General features: G+C 43.6%; 1 protein-coding gene across 1 annotated transcript; it reads left to right on the top strand.

Moving 5' to 3' along the window:
• The first annotated feature begins 12,366 nt into the window (after positions 1 to 12,366).
• LOC113747456 (mucin-5AC-like) lies at positions 12,367 to 19,238 on the top strand. Its single transcript, XM_027287292.1, has 8 exons — positions 12,367 to 12,370; positions 12,755 to 13,356; positions 13,579 to 13,893; positions 15,199 to 15,336; positions 15,373 to 15,546; positions 15,670 to 15,756; positions 16,898 to 16,929; positions 18,935 to 19,238. Exons 1-8 carry the CDS (start codon positions 12,367 to 12,369, stop codon positions 19,236 to 19,238), a joined length of 1,656 nt encoding a protein of 551 aa, XP_027143093.1.
• Positions 19,239 to 19,445: the final 207 nt, after the last annotated feature.

The following is a 19,445-nucleotide window of genomic DNA, read 5'->3' as shown; positions in this document are numbered from 1 at the left end:
TTGCTAGGTTTTTACAGGCCTTTCTATCTGCTTTGTGTAGCAGAGTGATTTTTGAAGCAAGTTAGTGCAATCATTGGGTGGTTTCAGGGAGTTACAAGGGATTTTACAACTGTAAATGCAATTGGCAACAACAATTTATTGAAATTGAAGTGATATGTGTTCAAATACAAATCACATACAAGTCAGCGCTAAATAGTTTTTAAAATTCTAAAAGGTCGAAGTGGTAAAATGAAGAGCCATTTGGGAGCCAAATGATCCGGCTCACTAAAAAGAGCTGGAATTCCCATCACTACTAAGAACTATGGAACCAAAAGCTAGACTAAGAAAGTTACAACAGAAAATCACTCTTTCGAGGCAGGAAAAACTTAGGAAAATACACACTGTGGCTTTGAACAAGACTTTGGAGCTAGCTTTGGTGATGAGACATGAGACAAAACACTTTGGCATAGGACAAAGGGAGACACAGAACCTATATAGACACACACAGACAGGTAATGGGGAACAGGTGGAGACAATCAGGAATCATGGCAACAGGTGACACACAAGGGAAGGGCAAGTGATCTGAAACGAGAGGGCAGGTAAATTTCTAAATAAAACAAGAAGTCACAAGACAAAAACATGAACACCAACATATCACTCCGTTGTGACAGTATTATGTTGCTGTGCCCTGCTCTGCTCACTCACACACAGAACAGCTCTCTGTCTCTCTCTTAGTCACTCAGGTTCACGGGTCTTTTCCGTCAACGTTTAGGGTTTCTTCAGCTTTAGGTTTGTTTTTACTTCGGTTGTAGTCACTTCCACGACTTTTGCCTCCACCGGCCGCACCTGCCCCTGACCAACCTGCTTCCCTAGGTACGTGACCATAGCCTTACCAAACTCACACTTGGCCAGGTTAAGTGTTAGGGATGCGTTAGCCAGCCGTCGAAACACTTCCCTCAAGCTGAACATGTGGGCCTCCCATTCACTTGAGTACACTACCACATCATCGAGTTACACATTACAACTAGGCACGTCTCCTAGCACAAGGTGCATTAAGCGCTGGAAGGTAGCCGGAGCGTTTCGCATGCCAAAGGCCACGACTGTGTACTGCAGAAAGTGGTCAGGAGTAACAAATGCAGATAAGTCAGAGACTTGGGACGTTAGTGGCACTTGCCAGTACCCTTTAAGCAGGTCTAATTTTGTGATAAAGGTAGCAGGGCCAATACTGTCAATGCAATCTTCCATATGGGGCAATGGAAAAGGGGGGTTAGCAAACATGGGAAGCTCCAGGGGCTGCAGCTGGGCTTATGTAAACCATTTTCTACCAAGTAGCTAACCTCTTCCTTCATCTTTTCTCTTTTCGCTACTGGGCAGCAATAGGTGTGTTGCTTGATAGGAGTGGCTGCACCTACATCAATGTCATGCTCCAATACGGTGGTACGGGAGGGCACATCGTGGAACAGAGCGGGGTAGGATTGGAACAGCTGGAGTATATCATCACGCTGAGACTTGGGCAGATACGACAAGCGCACACCAATATTGGACAGAAACTCTGAATTTGTCAACCTACCACACTGCTGACCATCAGAGGGTAATACCAAATCATCAGAGGGGGACTTCACACACACCAGAGAGGCAGTGGCTACCCTGGGAACGATGGGCTCAGGGATATTGTCCTGCTCTGCCCGGACTGCCTCTCCTCGCATGGTCTCTCCCCTGGGAAGATAAGATTTTAACATGTTAACATGGCATAAGCGTTTTTTTCTCCTACGGTCAGGGGTGTGAATGATGTAGTTTGTGTCAGACACTTTGCTCTCCACCGAGTAGGGACCCGAGAAACGAGCACTAAGCGCAGAGCCAAGCACAGGCAACAGAACCAGCACCTGATCACCTGGCAGGAACAGTCTTTTCACCGCTTTTTGGTCAAACCGTTGTTTCATCCCAACCTGTGCTGAAGAAAGAGCCTCCTTCGCCAATGAGGTCACAAACTGCAGACGCTCCCTACACCAGGAAACAAAACTCAGCATGTCAGACTTAGGAGAAGGGGATACAAACTGCTCTTTTAACACTTTCAATGGACCACGCACATTGTGACCAAAAACAAGCTCAGACGGACTGAACCCAAGAGACTCCTGCTTAGCGTCACGGATAGCATAAAGCACAAAAGGCACACCCTCGTCCCAATCCCTCCCCGTATCATGACAGTACTTTTTCAGCATGGACTTCAAGGTCTGGTGCCAGCGTTCAAGAGCGCCCTGTGACTCAGGATGGTAAGCGCTGGACACTGCATGAGAGACACCTAGAGACTGTAAGTGTAACACCCTGTCTTTCTTTATTCGGTCCCTTGTCTCTTTAAGTACTCTCCTGTCATTTCAGGTCCCATCTTCCTTGATCAGCTCATTCCCCTCACCTGGTTTTCCCCGCCCATCTCCACACCTGCAGCCCATTTTCTCATTAGCTCCTCAGGGTATATATACTAGTCCATTTTCATTTCATCCCTGCCAGAGTGTCTTGTATTGTTTCGCCAAGCTCTCCAGCAATCCCTGTTTTTTGACTTCCTGTTCTGATCCTGTTTTTGCCTGTCGTGGATTTTGGATTCCTGCCTGCCCCCCGTCGGATTTGCTTGCCTGTTTTTTGATCTCCTGGTTTTGACCCTGCCTGTTTCTGGACTTAGTAAACTGATCTTCCCTCGAACTTGTCTGCTTCAGTGTCGTGCTTTTGGGTTCTCCTTGCCAGTATCAGTACTCGTGACAGTAAGGTTTGTCGAAAGGTTTTTGAAAGGAAGTTTGTTCCTTGGTCAGTCTGCACTGTCTTCGGTAAACCAAAGGTGGTGAAGAATTTTGTCAATGCCTTTGTTACCGTTGGGGCAGTGATTTTTCGTAAGGGGATAGCCTCAGGGAATCGAGTTGACACACACATCACGGTTAACAAAAACTGGTTACCGGACTTCGTTCGAGGTAGGGGGCCAACACAGTCAACAATCATATGCTCGAAGGGTTCGCCAACAGCAGGGACTGGATGCAGAGGGGCTGGAAACACTACCTGATTTGGTTTTCCTACAATCTGGCAGGTATGACATGTTTTACAGAAACCTACGACATCAGTTTTTAACCCTGGCCAGAAGAAGTGTTTCAGGACTCTATTATATGTTTTTGTGATACCTAAGTGACCAGAGCACAAGTGCTCATGTGCTAACTTGAGCACATGCTCGCGACATCCTACAGGCAGCACAATCTGGAACACAGTGTTCCAGTCCTCCTCTACCTTACTCTTCTGTGAAGTCCACCTATGTATTCCCTGTCATCAACAAAAAATGGCTGCTTGTCAGTGCCCTCACTAAAATCCTCAGCAGCCTCAGCAAAACATTTTGCCAAGGATGGATCACTTTCCTGAGCATCAACCAGCGATGCACAGGTCAGCGGCACTGAACCTACAGGACTGTCAGACTCTGGCACCGGCTCTAGCTCCTTCTCTATACCACCCACTGGATCGCCACCAGGGGGCAACGTTTCTTTCGCTAGAATAGATTAGAGGGAAATACAGAGTCGGAGAGCGCATCCTCATCCTGCCTCCGAGCCTGAGCCCGAGTTAACACACATACAGTAAATACGCCTGGACGACACTTAGCTAGGCTATCAGATTTGGGATTTGAAATTGGCACAGTCACCACCTCTGCAACCGGATACACTCTACCACCTGCAATGTCATTGCCCATGATGTAGTCAACCCCATCAATAGGAAAACTGTTTTGAACAGCCGTTGGGAAAAAACCTGTTACTAGTTTTGTCTGAACATGGACACTATGAAGAGGCGCAGGCACAAACCCCATTTGAATACCCCTCACAACCGCACTGCCCTCACAGTCTGACTGGGCGTTTAAAGGCAGGATATTGGAAAGAATGAGGGATTGAGAGCAGGCGGTGTCCCGCAACACCATGACAGGATGCTGATCCTCAGCTTTCCCTGAGAGAGACACCAAACCTTCGAAAATTAAAGGTTTGAAACATTCATCAGGCTCTCTTCGCGGAGTGACCTGGTTACAGGGAGATACAGTTTTAACCAAACCCACACCTTTAGGTTGTTTTGTGCCACCCACCTGCTGCTTCTTCTTCCATGCCACACAATCAGTAATTAGATGACCAGGCTTGGTACAATAATAACACAATCTCTCCCCCTTTTCGCTGGGTGAGGGCACAGAGGCACGAACAGCAAACATTTCACTACGTTTATGAAAAGTGTCAGGCTTCTGAGCACTTTCATGAGCTGGAAAATCGCGTATGAGAAAAGTCACCTTATGCGTCAGTGCAAACTCCTCCGCCAGAGAAGCAGCGTGCTGCAGATTGCTTACTTTCTGTTCATTCAAATACACCACAATACACTCAGGCAAACAGTTTTTGAACTCCTCCAGCAACATCAATTCACGCAGTGAGGTCCGATCTTCAGCCTTACATGCTGTACACCACCTGTCAAATAAAATGCCTTTCTTCCTCGCGAAGTCAGCATACGTCTGACCTGACATTTTTTTCAGCCCTCGAAAACGCTGCAGATATGCCTCGGGCACTAACTCGTAAACACGCAAAATCACACTCTTCACCTTCTCAAATTAAGCTGTCTTCCACCGACAGAGACGCACAAGCCTCCTGAGACTTGCCTGCCAACCTGCACTGCAAAAGTATAGCCCAGACATCCCTCGGCCAGTGTAAAGCAGCCGCAATACGCTCAAAGGCGCCGAAGTAGGACTCCACTTCAGACTCCCGAAACACAGGAACAAGCGAAATGTGTTTACTTACATCAAATGTGGAAGCAGCTGCTCCTGACGGTCGCTGGACACCATCAGAAACATGAACTGAGCTAACCTGCATTTCTAATTGACGCAGTTTAATGGTTGTCTCTGCCTCCAACCTTTTGAGCTCCAACTCCCTCCGGAGCTGAAACTCGCGCTCATGCACGCACTCCTCTTTCTCCAACTGGAGACGAGCTAAGCGTACCTTTAACCGGGCATCTACCCTAGAACCAGGAGATGACTCGATAGAGTGCGGGACAAACTGCAGCAATTCACCTCCACCCCACCACTCCGTGCGTCAGGTGTAACGCTGGCCAACCGAGGTTCAGCTGCCCGTTCGCGTCCCCTACCAGAGGATCATCCCCACCCGTCATCACTGGAGACTCCGCCAACGCTGGTAAGCCAAGTACCCCTTCAGCCAGTAACCGGTCCAACACAACGGCCTTTAACTCTGCTTTTACAAGAGTACTTGAAACGGCCACACCAAAATATTCAGCGATCTCACATAGCTCGCTCTTTTTACATTTGTCAAGCTGTCCAAGCGAAGGATTCGCCACCATCTTGTTAATGTTAAATGCTGCCATACCCACCGCCACCAAGACGCACACACACTGTAATAAACGGCAAGCACCACACGATCTACGGCCGAGCCACACACAATTGACAGAGGAAACCCGTCAGTCTGCAAATGTCAGATGTCCCCACACACAGACATGCACAGTTTCTCCCAGTGCCTACCAAGACAAAGCTATACCTACTTATCATCTGGAGCACACTGGGCTCGAGGCGACTTTAAAGGCTGAACTTCACTGACCGAAGCCGTGAGATGCCCACCCCCAACAGAGAATTTGTTCCCACCGATTACTCCGAAAATAGAAAAGGCAAAATAATAAACGAGTGCCCGTTGGAAGGATTGGATAATCTAGCTGAACACTCCCCTAACTAGCTGAGGAAAACCGCCTTGGAAAGGCCGCTCAGTGAACAACACTCCGACATTAACACCTCCGTGACAGCCACAGAAACAAAAACACTGTCTCCAATCAGTAGAACGCCACCGCTTTCTTACAAAACGATCCCGGACGAGCCCCCAAATATGTTACGTCCCCAGTTGGACCAGGGGATGAGGGAGTAACATATAATTAAATAACCGGGAGTCTTGACAGAAAACGGTAGACAATGTAACCAAGAAAATAAGTTTATTTACAAATAAAAGAAGAAAACAAGTTAACTCAGGACGGACTCCCCCAAAACACAGGGAGCCGAATCACCAGCTTTTTACGTGGCTCACTCCAGAGCCAGATCGCACACACGGCTACGCGGCTCACTCCTGAAACAGATCGCTCGCACACACACACACACAGTTACCACCCGGTCTCTGCCACACAGGCCCACCGCAGGATGAGAGAGAGAGAGAGCGCCGGCTCCACCTCCTGCCTATATATGCCCTGCCCGCTTGAGTGGCCACAGATCAGTCATCAACACGCAAAGGAAAAGGGGCAGAACCTAGAGGGGAGGAGGAGAGGAGAAAAAGAAGGCGAACACAAACAAAAAGACAGGCCAGCGGCCGTAACAGTGTATAAGAGGAGATTATATGTATGTAAAAGGAAAATATATGTATGTGAGAGGAGAATATATGTGTGTAAGAGGGAGAATATATGTGTGTAAGAGGGAGAATATATGTGTAAGAGGAGAATATATGTGTGTAAGAGGGAGAATATATGTATGTGAGAGGAGAATATATGTATGTGAGAGGAGAATATATGTGTGTAAGAGGAGAATATATGTTTTAAGAGGGAGAATATGTGTGTAAGAGGAGAATATATGTATGTAAGAGGAGAATATATGTGTGTAAGAGGGAGAATATATGTGTGTAAGAGGGAGAATATATGTATGTGAGAGGAGAATATATGTGTGTAAGAGGAGAATATATGTGTGTGAGAGGAGAATATATGTGTGTGAAAGGACTAGAATGAATAATGTCTTTAATGGCCCCTCATAGAGGCTCAAGTCACAGCCTCACCCAAAAATAAAAGGAAGTATTATATTTTAATATTTTATATTGTTGTCACTGCATGTTTTCAATTTAAATTAATTAAAATCAAATCAAATTTTATTTGTATATCCCAAATTCGCAAGACACATTTTGCCTCAGAGGGCTTTACAATCTGTACAGGGAGTGACACCCTCTGTCCTTAGACCCTCGGTTCCAGTGAGGAAAAACTTTCCCACAAAAACCTTTAACAGGGAAAAAAATGAAGGAAAAGTGGAAGAAACCTCAGGAAAGCCACAGAGGAGGGATCCCTCTCCCAGGACGGACAGACGTGCAATGGATGTCACGTGTAAGGACAAATCAACACAACATATTGTACAATTACATGAAGACAAAATGACAATGAATCACAATGAATGATAAAATGACAATGAATCACAATGAATGATAAAATGATTACAGTAGGAGTGGAACCTGTGATAGAGATAGAGAGACACAGAGAGAGTTTTCAGTATATAATTTAAATATGTGAGACTGACTGATCTCTTTAGAAGTACAATGTAAAAACAACAGAGAGAAAGATCACATAGCTAGTCACACAGATATTCAGAGAATTGGAAGTAACAAATAATAACAGTATTAAAAATAGAACAGCAGGTCACGTTAGTGCTTAACAATTTCACAATGTCCTCTTCAGAAACCAGACTAACCTATTTTTAAGTTTATCATTGTTCAGCTTTAACACACTCCACTGCCAGTGAATAAAACAGTGGATCAGCAGTGGAAAAGAAGTGAATACATTTGTCTCATAGAACACCTCATAAATATTATCTAATTTGATTTGGATTTCTTCTCACTCAGAGGAAGATGAGATGAAACCCTTTTCTTTTAATGTGTCCATATACATTTAATCTTCTGTTTACAGATATTCTCTGATAATGCCAAATATCATGTACAATATGTGGTCAATATCTTTGTCTATTCAAATCATCATATAAATTAGTTTTCTTTTCTTGCCTTTGTTCCTGCTCCATTACCACGTCACTACATCTTAATTTCTTTGTTACTACTTGTCACACAGGTGCAACTTCTGTCTGCATTCAAATAGATGGAATGCACAGAGAACAAAAGAAGGGAGTAACCGCCATAGTGAGAATGACAGATTGACAGCTCGAGCTTCCATAACTTATGATTTGCCACAGTATTTAGAAATATATCACCTGAGTCACGCTCATTAGCATTTTTCTGTTCCAGTAATAAAAGGCTTTAACAGATGTGGGACTGTCACATTAGGTGGAAGGTTTTATCACAGTTCAGCTGTGAACTCAGTTAACAAAAAGAACACAAAATAAACAAACAAACATTTGAAACAAACAGAAACAGGATTTATGACTTTTTATCTTCTATGATTTCATGGGTAAGTAAGTAAATTTTTTCGTTTACACACACACACACACACACACACACACACATATATATATATATATATATATATTATTTTTTTTTTTTTTTTCATCATTGGTCAGATATCATTGTTCAGATATCAGAGGCAGCTTGTAGCATTCCTGCTAACAGGGTTTCACTGCTTTACTCAAAGACATTTCAGTATGTTTTTTCTTCTGGATAGTCTCCTCACAGACAGTGAAATTTGAAGAAATGATTTGGGAAGCAGTCATTTTCCATTCACTAGATGAGAATAGATAATGTGGTCCTGTGAAGAAAAGTGGTGTATTATCTAGTATCTTCTTTACCCAAGAACAGGACATGGCCAGTTATTCATAAGGTGAGTTGAGTGTGTTGATCCATAGCTGGGCTGGAAAACAGGCGGCAGACAGTAAGATGTAAATCCCAGGGGAAGTGAACCTGATGCAGCGAGAGACACAAAGGTCAGGAAAGAGAAACAAACAAGAGGAATATTTAAAGCTACATTTTTGGTCATAGCGTGTAGTACATGATGAATGAAGGAAAGAGTCAGGGTTTATTGACTGCAGGAGAAACATTTGTCTCATGAACACCTCATAAATATTATCTAATTTGATTGGATTCTTCTCACTCAGAGAAGGAAGATGAGATGAAACGCTTTTCTTTTAATGTGTCCATATACATTTGATCTTCTGTTTACAGATATTCTCTGATAATGCCAAATATCCATGTACAATATGTGGTCAATTCTTTGTCTATTCCAATCATCATATAATTAGTTTTCTTTTCTTGCCTTTGTTCCTGCTCCATTACCACGTCACTACATCTTATTTCTTTGTTACTACTTGTCACACAGGTGCAACTTCTGTCGGCATTCAATAGATGGAATGCACAGAGAAAAAAAGAAGGGAGTAACCGCCATAGTGAGAATGACAGATTGACAGCTCGAGCTTCCATAACTTATGATTTGCCACAGTATTTAGAAATATATCACCTGAGTCACGCTCATTAGCATTTTTCTGTTCCAGTATATAAAGGCTTTAACAGATGTGGACTGTCACATAAGTGGAAGGTTTTATCACAGTTCAGCTGTGAACTCAGTTAACAAAAAGAACACAAAATAAACAACAAACAAACATTTGAAACAAACAGAAACAGGATTTATGACTTTTTATCTTCTATGTTTCATGGGTAAGTAAGTACATTTTTTTGTTTACACACACACACAACACACACACAATATATATATATTTATTTTTTTTTTTTTCATCATTGGTCAGATATCATTGTTCCAGATATCAGAGGGCAGCTTGTAGCATTCTGCTACAGGGTTTCACTGCTTTACTCAAAGCATTTCAGTATGTTTTTTCTTCTGGATATTCTCTCTACAGACAGTGAAATTTGAAGAAGTGATTTGGGAAGCAGTCATTTTCCATTCACTAGATGAGAATGAATGTGGTCCGTGAAGAAAATTGGTTTGTATTATCTAGATATCTTCTTTACCCAAGAACAGACAATGGCAGTTATTCAGTAAGGTGAAGGTTGAGTGTGTTGATCCATAGCTGGGCTGGAAACAGGCAGGCAGACAGTAAGATGTAAATCCAGGGAGAAGTGAACCTGATGCACGAGACACAAAGGTCAGGAAAGAGAAAAAAACAAAGGAATATTTAAAGCTACATTTTTGGTCATAGCACGTGTAGTACATGATGAATGAAGGAAAGAGTCAGGGTTTATTGACTGCAGGAAAACATTTGTCTCCTAGAACCCCTCATAAATATTATTAATTTAATTTGGATTTCTTCTCACTCAGCGGAAGATGAGATGAAACGCTTTTCTTTTAATGTGTCATATACATTTTATCTTCTGTTTACAGATATTCTCTTATAATGCCAAATATCATGTACAATGTGTGGTCAATATCTTTGTCTATTCAAATCATCATATAAATTAGTTTTCTTTTCTTGCCTTTGTTCCTGCTCCATTACCACGTCACTACATCTTAATTTCTTTGTTACTACTTGTCACACAGGTGCAACTTCTGTCGGCATTCAAATAGATGGAATGCACAGAGAACAAAAGAAGGGAGTAACCGGCATAGTGAGAATGACAGATTGACAACTCGAGCTTCCATAATTTATGATTTGATTTGGGTTTGCCACAATATTTAGAAATATATCACCTGAGTCACGCTCATTAGCATTTTTCTGTTCCAGTATATAAAGGCTTAACAGATGTGACTGCACATAAGGGGTGGAAGGTTTTATCACAGTTCAGCTTGAGACTCAGTTAACAAAGAACACAAAATAAACAAAACAACATTTGAAACAAACAGAAAACAGGATTTATGACTTTTTATCTTCTATGATTTCATGGGTAAGAAAGTACATTTTTTTGTTTATATATATATTTATTTATTTTTTCATCATTGTTCAGATATCAGAGGGCAGCTTGTAGCATTCCTGCTAACAGGGTTTCACTGCTTTACTCAAAGACATTTCAGTATGTTTTTTCTTCTGGATAGTCTCCTCACAGACAGTGAAATTTGAAGAAGTGATTTGGGAAGCAGTCATTTTCCATTCACTAGATGAGAATGAAATGTGGTACTATTATTATTATTATTATTATTATTATTATAAAAGTACTTTTTACTATTATTTAATATTATTATTATTTATAATTTACTAAGTTGAATGTCAAACTTACTTTGCTTTGACTTTTTTTTCTATTCATTTGATGTATTATGTATTATTGTATGTAGCTCTCCAGAGTCCAGAGTGTCACTGAAAATAAATATTGTTGACATTAATATGACTAAGATGATCGGTGGTTCGATCCTCCAGTCTGCATGTCGAAGTGTCCTTGGGCAAGATACTGAACCCCAAATTGCTCCTGAAGGCTGTGCCATCAGTGTGTGAATGTGTATGAATGGTTAGCTCCTCAAACTGATGAGCAGTTGGCACCTTGCATAGCAGCTAATATAGAATAGAATGCATGGCAGCTAATGTATGAATGTGTCTGAATGTGTGAATGAGATATGTAGTGTAAAAGCGCTTTGAGTGGTCGGAAGACGAAGAAAGCTCTATATACCATGATGTTGAATTATAGCTTTCTTTGTTTGATTTGAGTAGTTGACTTCACAAAGTGCAGATGTTGATACAACACAATATAAAATTATTGTAATGTATAACTAATTGGGCTGTCAAATGATTTTATTAATTCCGAATAATTCTAGAAAATATAACATGATTAAAAAAATTACGCAGATCAATCAGGCGGCGTCCACTACGGAATTAGGAAACTTCAGCCCACTCTCCAGCACAGTAGGTGGTAATGCTCCCCAAATGCTCATTGCCATCCGTGATTAAATAGAAATTTTAGAATCAGGCTGCGTGGTACCTGCTGGTGCCACCTTTAAGTTGAAAAAAGGCTCCGCCTACACCTTCTTTGTAAACATGACGGAGGCAGATGAGAAGCAATACCGAGCGAACTGCCATACTAAATGGACTACAGGTCAATGTCAGTGTTAGAGGACAGGCAGAGGTTTTACAGAGAGCATCCTCTGAGCTAACTGAACTTTATTTTGATTCATAAGATGTTGGAAAAAAGTTAATGTGCTGTCAGGTTGAGGTTGGAGGTTTGTCCTGAGATGCTCATATTAAATATGTATATTTTCATATAAAACATATTGAACTTTCATGTTTAAAATATTTTTCATTGGTTTATTCAGCTACTAAATTCAGTTTGCTCTAAAATATGTTTGAAAATGTTTCAATGCTGTTAAAAAATGTGTTCAATTCATTTAGATTAATTAATCAGAGAGCCTATAATTAATTAGATTAGTTTTTTTACTTGCTTGACAGCCCTAATAACTAAATTATAATGAAACCTAAACAGGTTAATGTTGCGGACCTGAACATGAGGAAACCTTATCTATCTGGACCTCCTGAAATCATAATTGACTAGCCCTGATATATACGATATAATGGGTGTGAAGTTTCTTTTTACTGTTTAGATGTTATCTCTTAACATACCCTGTTCTAATTGTATGTCAAAAATTTTTATTTAAATAAAAAGTATTCTTACAGGCATTTCAACAAAACCATCATAGAAAAAGTTATAACATGAGAAAGTAGTAAATGTGATACTTCAAGTAAGTCTGTTGTTTGATTTTATATCTTCAACAGAAGACAAGATGGGTATCAGAAGGATCATATCATTTTTCTTAATTCTAACAATTACTGCTGCAAGAACTGCTGCTGCAACAACAACCACTGTACCAACAACAACTTTAGTGGCAACAACAACAGCTGCCACAACAACTACTGCTGCAACAACAACAGCTGCACCAACAACAACAACCGGGGCAACAACTACTGCTGCAACAACAACGGCTGCTGCAACAACACCACTAACAACAACTGTCGCAACAACTACTGCTCCAACAACAACAACGGGTGCCCCGACAACTGCTGTTGCAACAACAACAGCTGCTCCAACAACAGCTGCTCCAACAACTACTGCTCCAACAACAACAAAAACAACACCTGCTCCAGCAACTACTGCTGCATCAACAACAACAGCTGCTCCAAGAACAACTTTGGCAACAACAACTGCTGCTCCAACAACAACTACTGCTGCAACGACTGTGGGGACAACAACGACAGCTGCCCCAACAACTACGGCTGCAACAACAACAACAACTGCTCCAACAACAACTGCAGGAACAACTGCTGCTGTAACAACGACCACTGCTCCAACAACAACTACTGCCCCAATAACAACAACTGCGATGGCAACAACAACAGCTTCTCCAACAACAACAGCTGTGACAACAACTGCTGCTCCAACAACAACTACTGCTGCAAAGACTGTGGAGGCAACAATGACGGCTTCTCCAACAACTACTGTTGCAACAACAACAGCTGCTCCAACAACAACTTTGGCAACAACAACTACTGCTCCAACAACTACTGCTGCAACAACAACAACAGCTGCTCCAACAACAACTACTGCTGCAACAACTACTGTGAAGGCAACAACAACAGCTGCCCCAACAACTACAATTATGATTGCAACAACAACAACTTCTCCAACAACAACACCTGTGGCAACAACTGCTGCTCCAACAACTACTGCTGTGACGACTGTGGGGAGAACAACGACAGCTGCTGCAACAACGACTGTGAGGGAAACGACAACAGCTGCACCAACAACTACGGCTGCAACAACAACAACAGCTGCCCCAACAAGTACTGCTGCAACAACCACAACAGCTACTTCAACGACTACTGCTGAAACAACAACAACAACAATAACACCTGCTTCACCAACTACTGCTGCATCAACAACAACAGCTGCTCCAACAACTACTGCTGCAACAACAACAACACCTGCTCCAACAACAACTACTGTGACAACAACAACTGAGATGGCAACAATTCCTGCTCCAACAACAACTACTGCTGCAACAACTGTGGGGGCAACAACGACAGCTGCTCCAACAACTACTGTTGAAACAACTACAACAGCTGCTCCAACAACAACTGCGGGAACAACTGCTGCTGTAACAACGACCACTGCTCCAACAACAACTAATGCCCCAATAACAACAACTGCGATGGCAAAAACAACAGCTTCTCCAACAACAACAGCTGTGGCAACAACTGCTGCTCCAACAACAACTACTGCTGCAACGACTGTGGGGACAACAACGACAGCTGTCCCAACAACTACGGCTGCAGCAGCAACAACAACAGCTGCCCCAACAAGTACTGCTGCAACAACCACAACAGCTCCTCCAACAACAACTGTGGGAACAACTGCTGCTGTAACAACGACCACTGCTCCAACAACAGCTATTGCCGCAATAACAACAACTATGGTGGCAACAACAACTGCTGCTCCAACAACAACCACTGCTGCAACGACTGTCGGGACAACAACGACAGCTGTCCCAACAACTACGGCTGCAGCAACAACAACAGCTGCCCCAACAAGTACTGCTGCAACAACCACAACAGCTGCTCCAACAACAACTGCTGCTGTAACAACGACCACTGCCCCAATAACAACAACTGTGATGGCAACAACAACAGCTGTGGCAACAACTGCTGCTCCAGCAACAACTACTGCTGCAATGACTGTAGGGGCAACAACAACAGCTGCCCCAACAACTACTACTGCAACAACAACAACAACAGCTTCTCCAACAACAACAGATGTGGCAACAACTGCTGCTCCAACAACAACTACTGCTGCAACGACTGTGGGGGCAACAACGACACATTCCCCAACAACTACTGTTGCAACAACTACAACAACTGCTCCAACAACTACTGTTACAACAACAACAGCTGCTGTAACAACTACTGCTGAAACAACAACAACACTTACTCCAACAACTATTGCTGCAACAACAACAACAGCTGCTCCAACAACAACTACTGCTGCAACAACTACTGTGAAGGCAACAACAACAGCTACCCCAACAACTACAATTATGATTGCAACAACAACAACTTCTCCAACAACAACAGCTGTGGCAACAACTGCTGCTCCAACAACAACTACTGCTGCAACGACTGTGGGGGCAACAACGACAGCTGCCCCAACAACTACTGGTGCAACAACTACAACAATTGCTCCAACAACTACTGCTGCAACAACAACAACAACTGCTCCAAGAACAACTTTGGCAACAACAACAGCTGCACCGACAACTACTGTTGCAACAACTACAACACTTGCTTCAACAACTACTGCTGCATCAACAACAACACCTGCTCCAACAACAGCTTTGGCAACAACAACAGCTGCACCGACAACTACTGTTGCAACAACAGCTACTCCAACAACAGCTGCTCCAACAACTACTGCTGAAACAACAATAACACTTGCTTCACCAACTACTGCTGCATCAACAACAACAGCTGCTCCAAGAACAACTTTGGCAACAACAACAGCTGCACCGACAACTACTGTTGCAACAACAACAGCTACTCCAACAACAGCTGCTCCAACAACTACTGTTGCAACAACTACAACTACTGCTCCAACAACTACTGCTGCAACAACAACAACAGCTGCTCCAACAACAACTTTGGAAACAACAACAGCTGCACCGACAACTGCTGTTGAAACAACAACAGCTACTCCAACAACAGCTGCTCCAACAACTACTGCTGCAACAACAACAACAACAATTGCTCCAAAAACTGCTGTTGCACCTACCACAACAGCTGCTCCAACAACAACTGCGGGAGCTTCTGCTGTAACAACGACCACTGCTCCAACAACAACTACTGCCTCAATAACAACAACTATGGTGGCAACAACAACTGCTGCTCCAACAACAACTACTGCTGCAATGACTGTGGGGACAACAACAACAGCTGTCCCAACAACAACACCTGCTCCAACAACAACGTTGGCAACAACAACATCTACTCCAACAACTACTGCTGCAACAACAACAACAGTGGCTCCAACAACAACTACTGCGACAACAACAGCTGCTCTAACAACTTCTGCTGCATCAACAACAACAGCTGCTCCAACAACAACTTTGACAACAACAACAGCTGTTCCAACAACTATTGCTGCAACAACAACAACAGCTGCTGCAACACTGGCTGTGAGAGAAACAACAACAGCTGCCCCAACAACTACGGCTGCAACAACAACGACAGCTGCCCCAACAACTACTGCTGCAACAACAACAACAACTGCTCCAAGAACAACTTTGGCAACAACAACAGTTGCACCGACAACTACTGTTGCAACACAAACAGCTACTCGAACAACAGCTGCTCCAACAACTATTGCTGAAACAACAACAACACTTGCTTCAACAACTACTGCTGCATCAACAACAACAGCTGCTCCAACAACAGATTTGGCAACAACAACAGCTGCTCCAACAACTACTGCTGCCCCAATAACAACAACTGTGATTGCAACAACAACTGCTGCTCCAACAAAAACTACTGCTGCAACAACTGTGGGGGCAACAACGACAGCTGCCCCAACAACTACTGTTGCAACAACAACAACAGCTGCTCCAACAACAACAACATCTATGGCAACAACTGCTGCTCCAACAACAACTACTGCTGCAACGAGTGTGGGGGCAACGACGACAGCTGCCTTAACAACTACTGGTGCAACAACTACAACAACTGCTCCAACAACTACTGCTGCAACAACAACAACAACAACTGCTCCAAGAACAACTTTGGCAACAACAACAGCTGCACCGACAACTACTGTTGCAACAACAACTACTCCAACAACAGCTGCTCCAACAACTACTGCTGAAACAACAACACTTGCTTCAACAACTACTGCTGCATCAACAACAACAGCTGCTCCAACAACAGCTTTGGCAACAACAACACCTGCTCCAACAACTGCTGTTGAAACAACAACAGCTGTGGCAACAACTGCTGCTCCAACAACAACTACTGCTGCAACAACTGTGGGGTCAACAAGGACAGCTGCCCCAACAACTACTGTTGCAACAACTACAACTACTGCTCCAACCACTACTGCTGCAACAACAACAACAGCTGCTCCAACAACAACTTTGGCAACAACAACAGCTGCACCGACAACTGCTGTTGAAACAACAACAGCTACTCCAACAACAGCTGCTCCAACAACTACTGCTGCAACAACAACAACAACAATTGCTCCAAAAACTGCTGTTGCACCGACCACAACAGCTGCTCCAACAACAACTGCGGGAGCTTCTGCTGTAACAACGACCACTGCTCCAACAACAACTACTGCCTCAATAACAACAACTACGGTGGCAACAACAACAGCTGTCCCAACAACTACTGCTGCAACAACAACAACAGTGGCTCCAACAACAACTACTGCAACAACAACAGCTGTTCTAACAACTTCTGCTGCATCAACAACAACAGCTGCTCCAACAACAACTTTGACAACAACAACAGCTGTTCCAACAACTACTGCTGCAACAACAACAACAGTGGCTCCAACAACAACTACTGCGACAACAACAGCTGCTCTAACAACTTCTGCTGCATCAACAACAACAGCTGCTCCAACAGCAACTTTGACAACAACAACAGCTACTCCAACACCTACTGCTGCAACAACAACAACAGCTGCTCTAACAATTACTGCTGCAACAACAACAGCTGTTCCAACAAAAACTTTGGCAACAACAACAGCAGCATTGACAACTACTGTTGCAACAACAACAGCTGCTCCAACAACTACTACTGAAACAACAACAACAGGTGCTCTAACAACAACTTTGGCAACAATAACAGCTGCTCCGACAACTACTGCTGCAACAACAACTACTGCTGCAACTACTGTGGGGACAACAACAACGGCTGCCTCAACAACTACTGTTGCAATAACAACAACACCTGCTCCAACAACTACTGCTGCATTAACAACAACACCTGCAACAACAGCAACAGCTGTTCCAACAACTATTGCTGCAACAACAACAACAGCTGCTGCAACACTGGATGTGAGGGACACAACAACAGCTGCCCCAACAACTACGGCTGCAACAACAACAACAGCTGCTCCAACAACAGATTTGGCAACAACAACAGCTGCTCCAAGAACTACTGCTGCCCCAATAACAACAACTGTGATTGCAACAACAACAGCTGTGGCAACAACTGCTGCTCCAACAACAAGTACTGCTGCAACAACTGTGGGGCCAACACTGACAGCTGCCTCAACAACTACTGTTGCAACAACTACAACAACTGCTCCAACAACTACTGCTGCAACAACAACAACAGCTGCTCCAACAACAACTTTGGCAACAACAGCTTCTCCAACAACTACTGCTGCAACAACAACAACAGCTTCTGCAACACGTCTGGCAGCAACAAGTTTGGCAGCAACAACAACAGCCGCCCCGACAACTACTGCAACAACAATGACTGTGGGGGCAACAACAACAGCTGCTCCAACAACTACTGCTGCAACAACAACTGCAATACCCACAACAGCAACAGGTGTGCCAACAACAACGGCTGCCCCAACAACAACAACTGCTGCTCCAACAACAACTACTGCTGCAATAACTGTGGGGACAACAACAACAGCTGTCCCAACAACAACACCTGCTCCAACAACGACGTTGGCAACAACAACATCTACTCCAACAACTACTGCTGCAAAAACAACAGTGCCTCCAACAACAACTACTGCGAGAACAACAGCTGCTCTAACAACTTCTGCTGCATCAACAACAACAGCTGCTCCAACAACAGCTGTTCCAACAACTATTGCTGCAACAACAACAACAGCTTCTGCAACACTGGCTGTGAGGGAAACAACAACAGCTGCCCCAACAACTACGGCTGCAACAACAACAACAGCTGCCCCAACAAGTACTGCTGCAACAACCACAACAGCTGCTCCAACAACTACTGTTGCTACAACAACAACAGCTGCTCCAGCAACAACTGCTGCAACAACAACAACAGCTGCACCGACAACTACTGTTGCAACAACAACAGCTGTTCCAACAAAAACTTTGGCAACAACAACAGCTGCACTGACAACTACTGTTGCAACAACAACAGCTGCTCCAACAACTACTACTGCAACAACAACAACAGGTGCTCTAACAACAACTTTGGCAACAACAACAGCTGCTCCGACAACTACTGCTGCAACAACAACTACTGCTGCAACTACTGTGGGGACAACAACAACAGCTGCCTCAACAACTACTGTTGCAATAACAACAACAGCTGCTCCAACAACAACTTTGGCAACAACAGCTTCTCCAACAACTACTGCTGCAACAACAACAACAACTGCTGCAACACGTCTGGCAGCAACAAGTTTGGCAGCAACAACAACAGCCACCCCGACAACTACTGCAACAACAACGACTGTGGGGGCAACAACAACTGCAATACCCACAACAGCAACAGGTGTGGCTACAACTACTACTGCTGCAACAACAACTGCAGTACCAACAACAACGGCTGCCCCAACAACAACAGCTGCTGCAACAACAGTGCCAGCAGCAACTCCTGGAACAACAATTGATCCAACAACAACTGCAGTACAAACAACAACAATAGCTGTGGCTATAACTACTGATGCTGCAATGACAACTGGAGTGCCAACAACAACTACGGGAACAACACCTGTTGCAACAACTGCAGTACCAACAACAATGGCTGTGGCTACAACTACTGCTGCTACAACAAGAACTGCAGTACCAACAACAACTGCTCAAGTTACAACACCTAC

This window comes from Larimichthys crocea, chromosome XIII (genome assembly GCF_000972845.2).
Source record: "Larimichthys crocea isolate SSNF chromosome XIII, L_crocea_2.0, whole genome shotgun sequence".
Lineage (NCBI taxonomy): Eukaryota > Metazoa > Chordata > Actinopteri > Sciaenidae > Larimichthys > Larimichthys crocea.
The sequence above is the reverse complement of the archived record's forward strand: the minus strand, read 5'-3'. Positions and strand labels throughout refer to the sequence as shown.

Bases quoted from the DNA above. Each gene is read 5' to 3' on its own strand.
- LOC113747456 (XM_027287292.1), top strand. The intron at 13,894-15,198 runs GTCCCAACAACT...GCTCCAACAACT, and splicing joins TGGGGACAACAACGACAGCT to ACTGTTGCAACAACTACAAC. The intron at 16,930-18,934 runs GTAACAACGACC...TAACAACAACAG, and splicing joins CAACTGCGGGAGCTTCTGCT to CTGCTCCAACAACAACTTTG.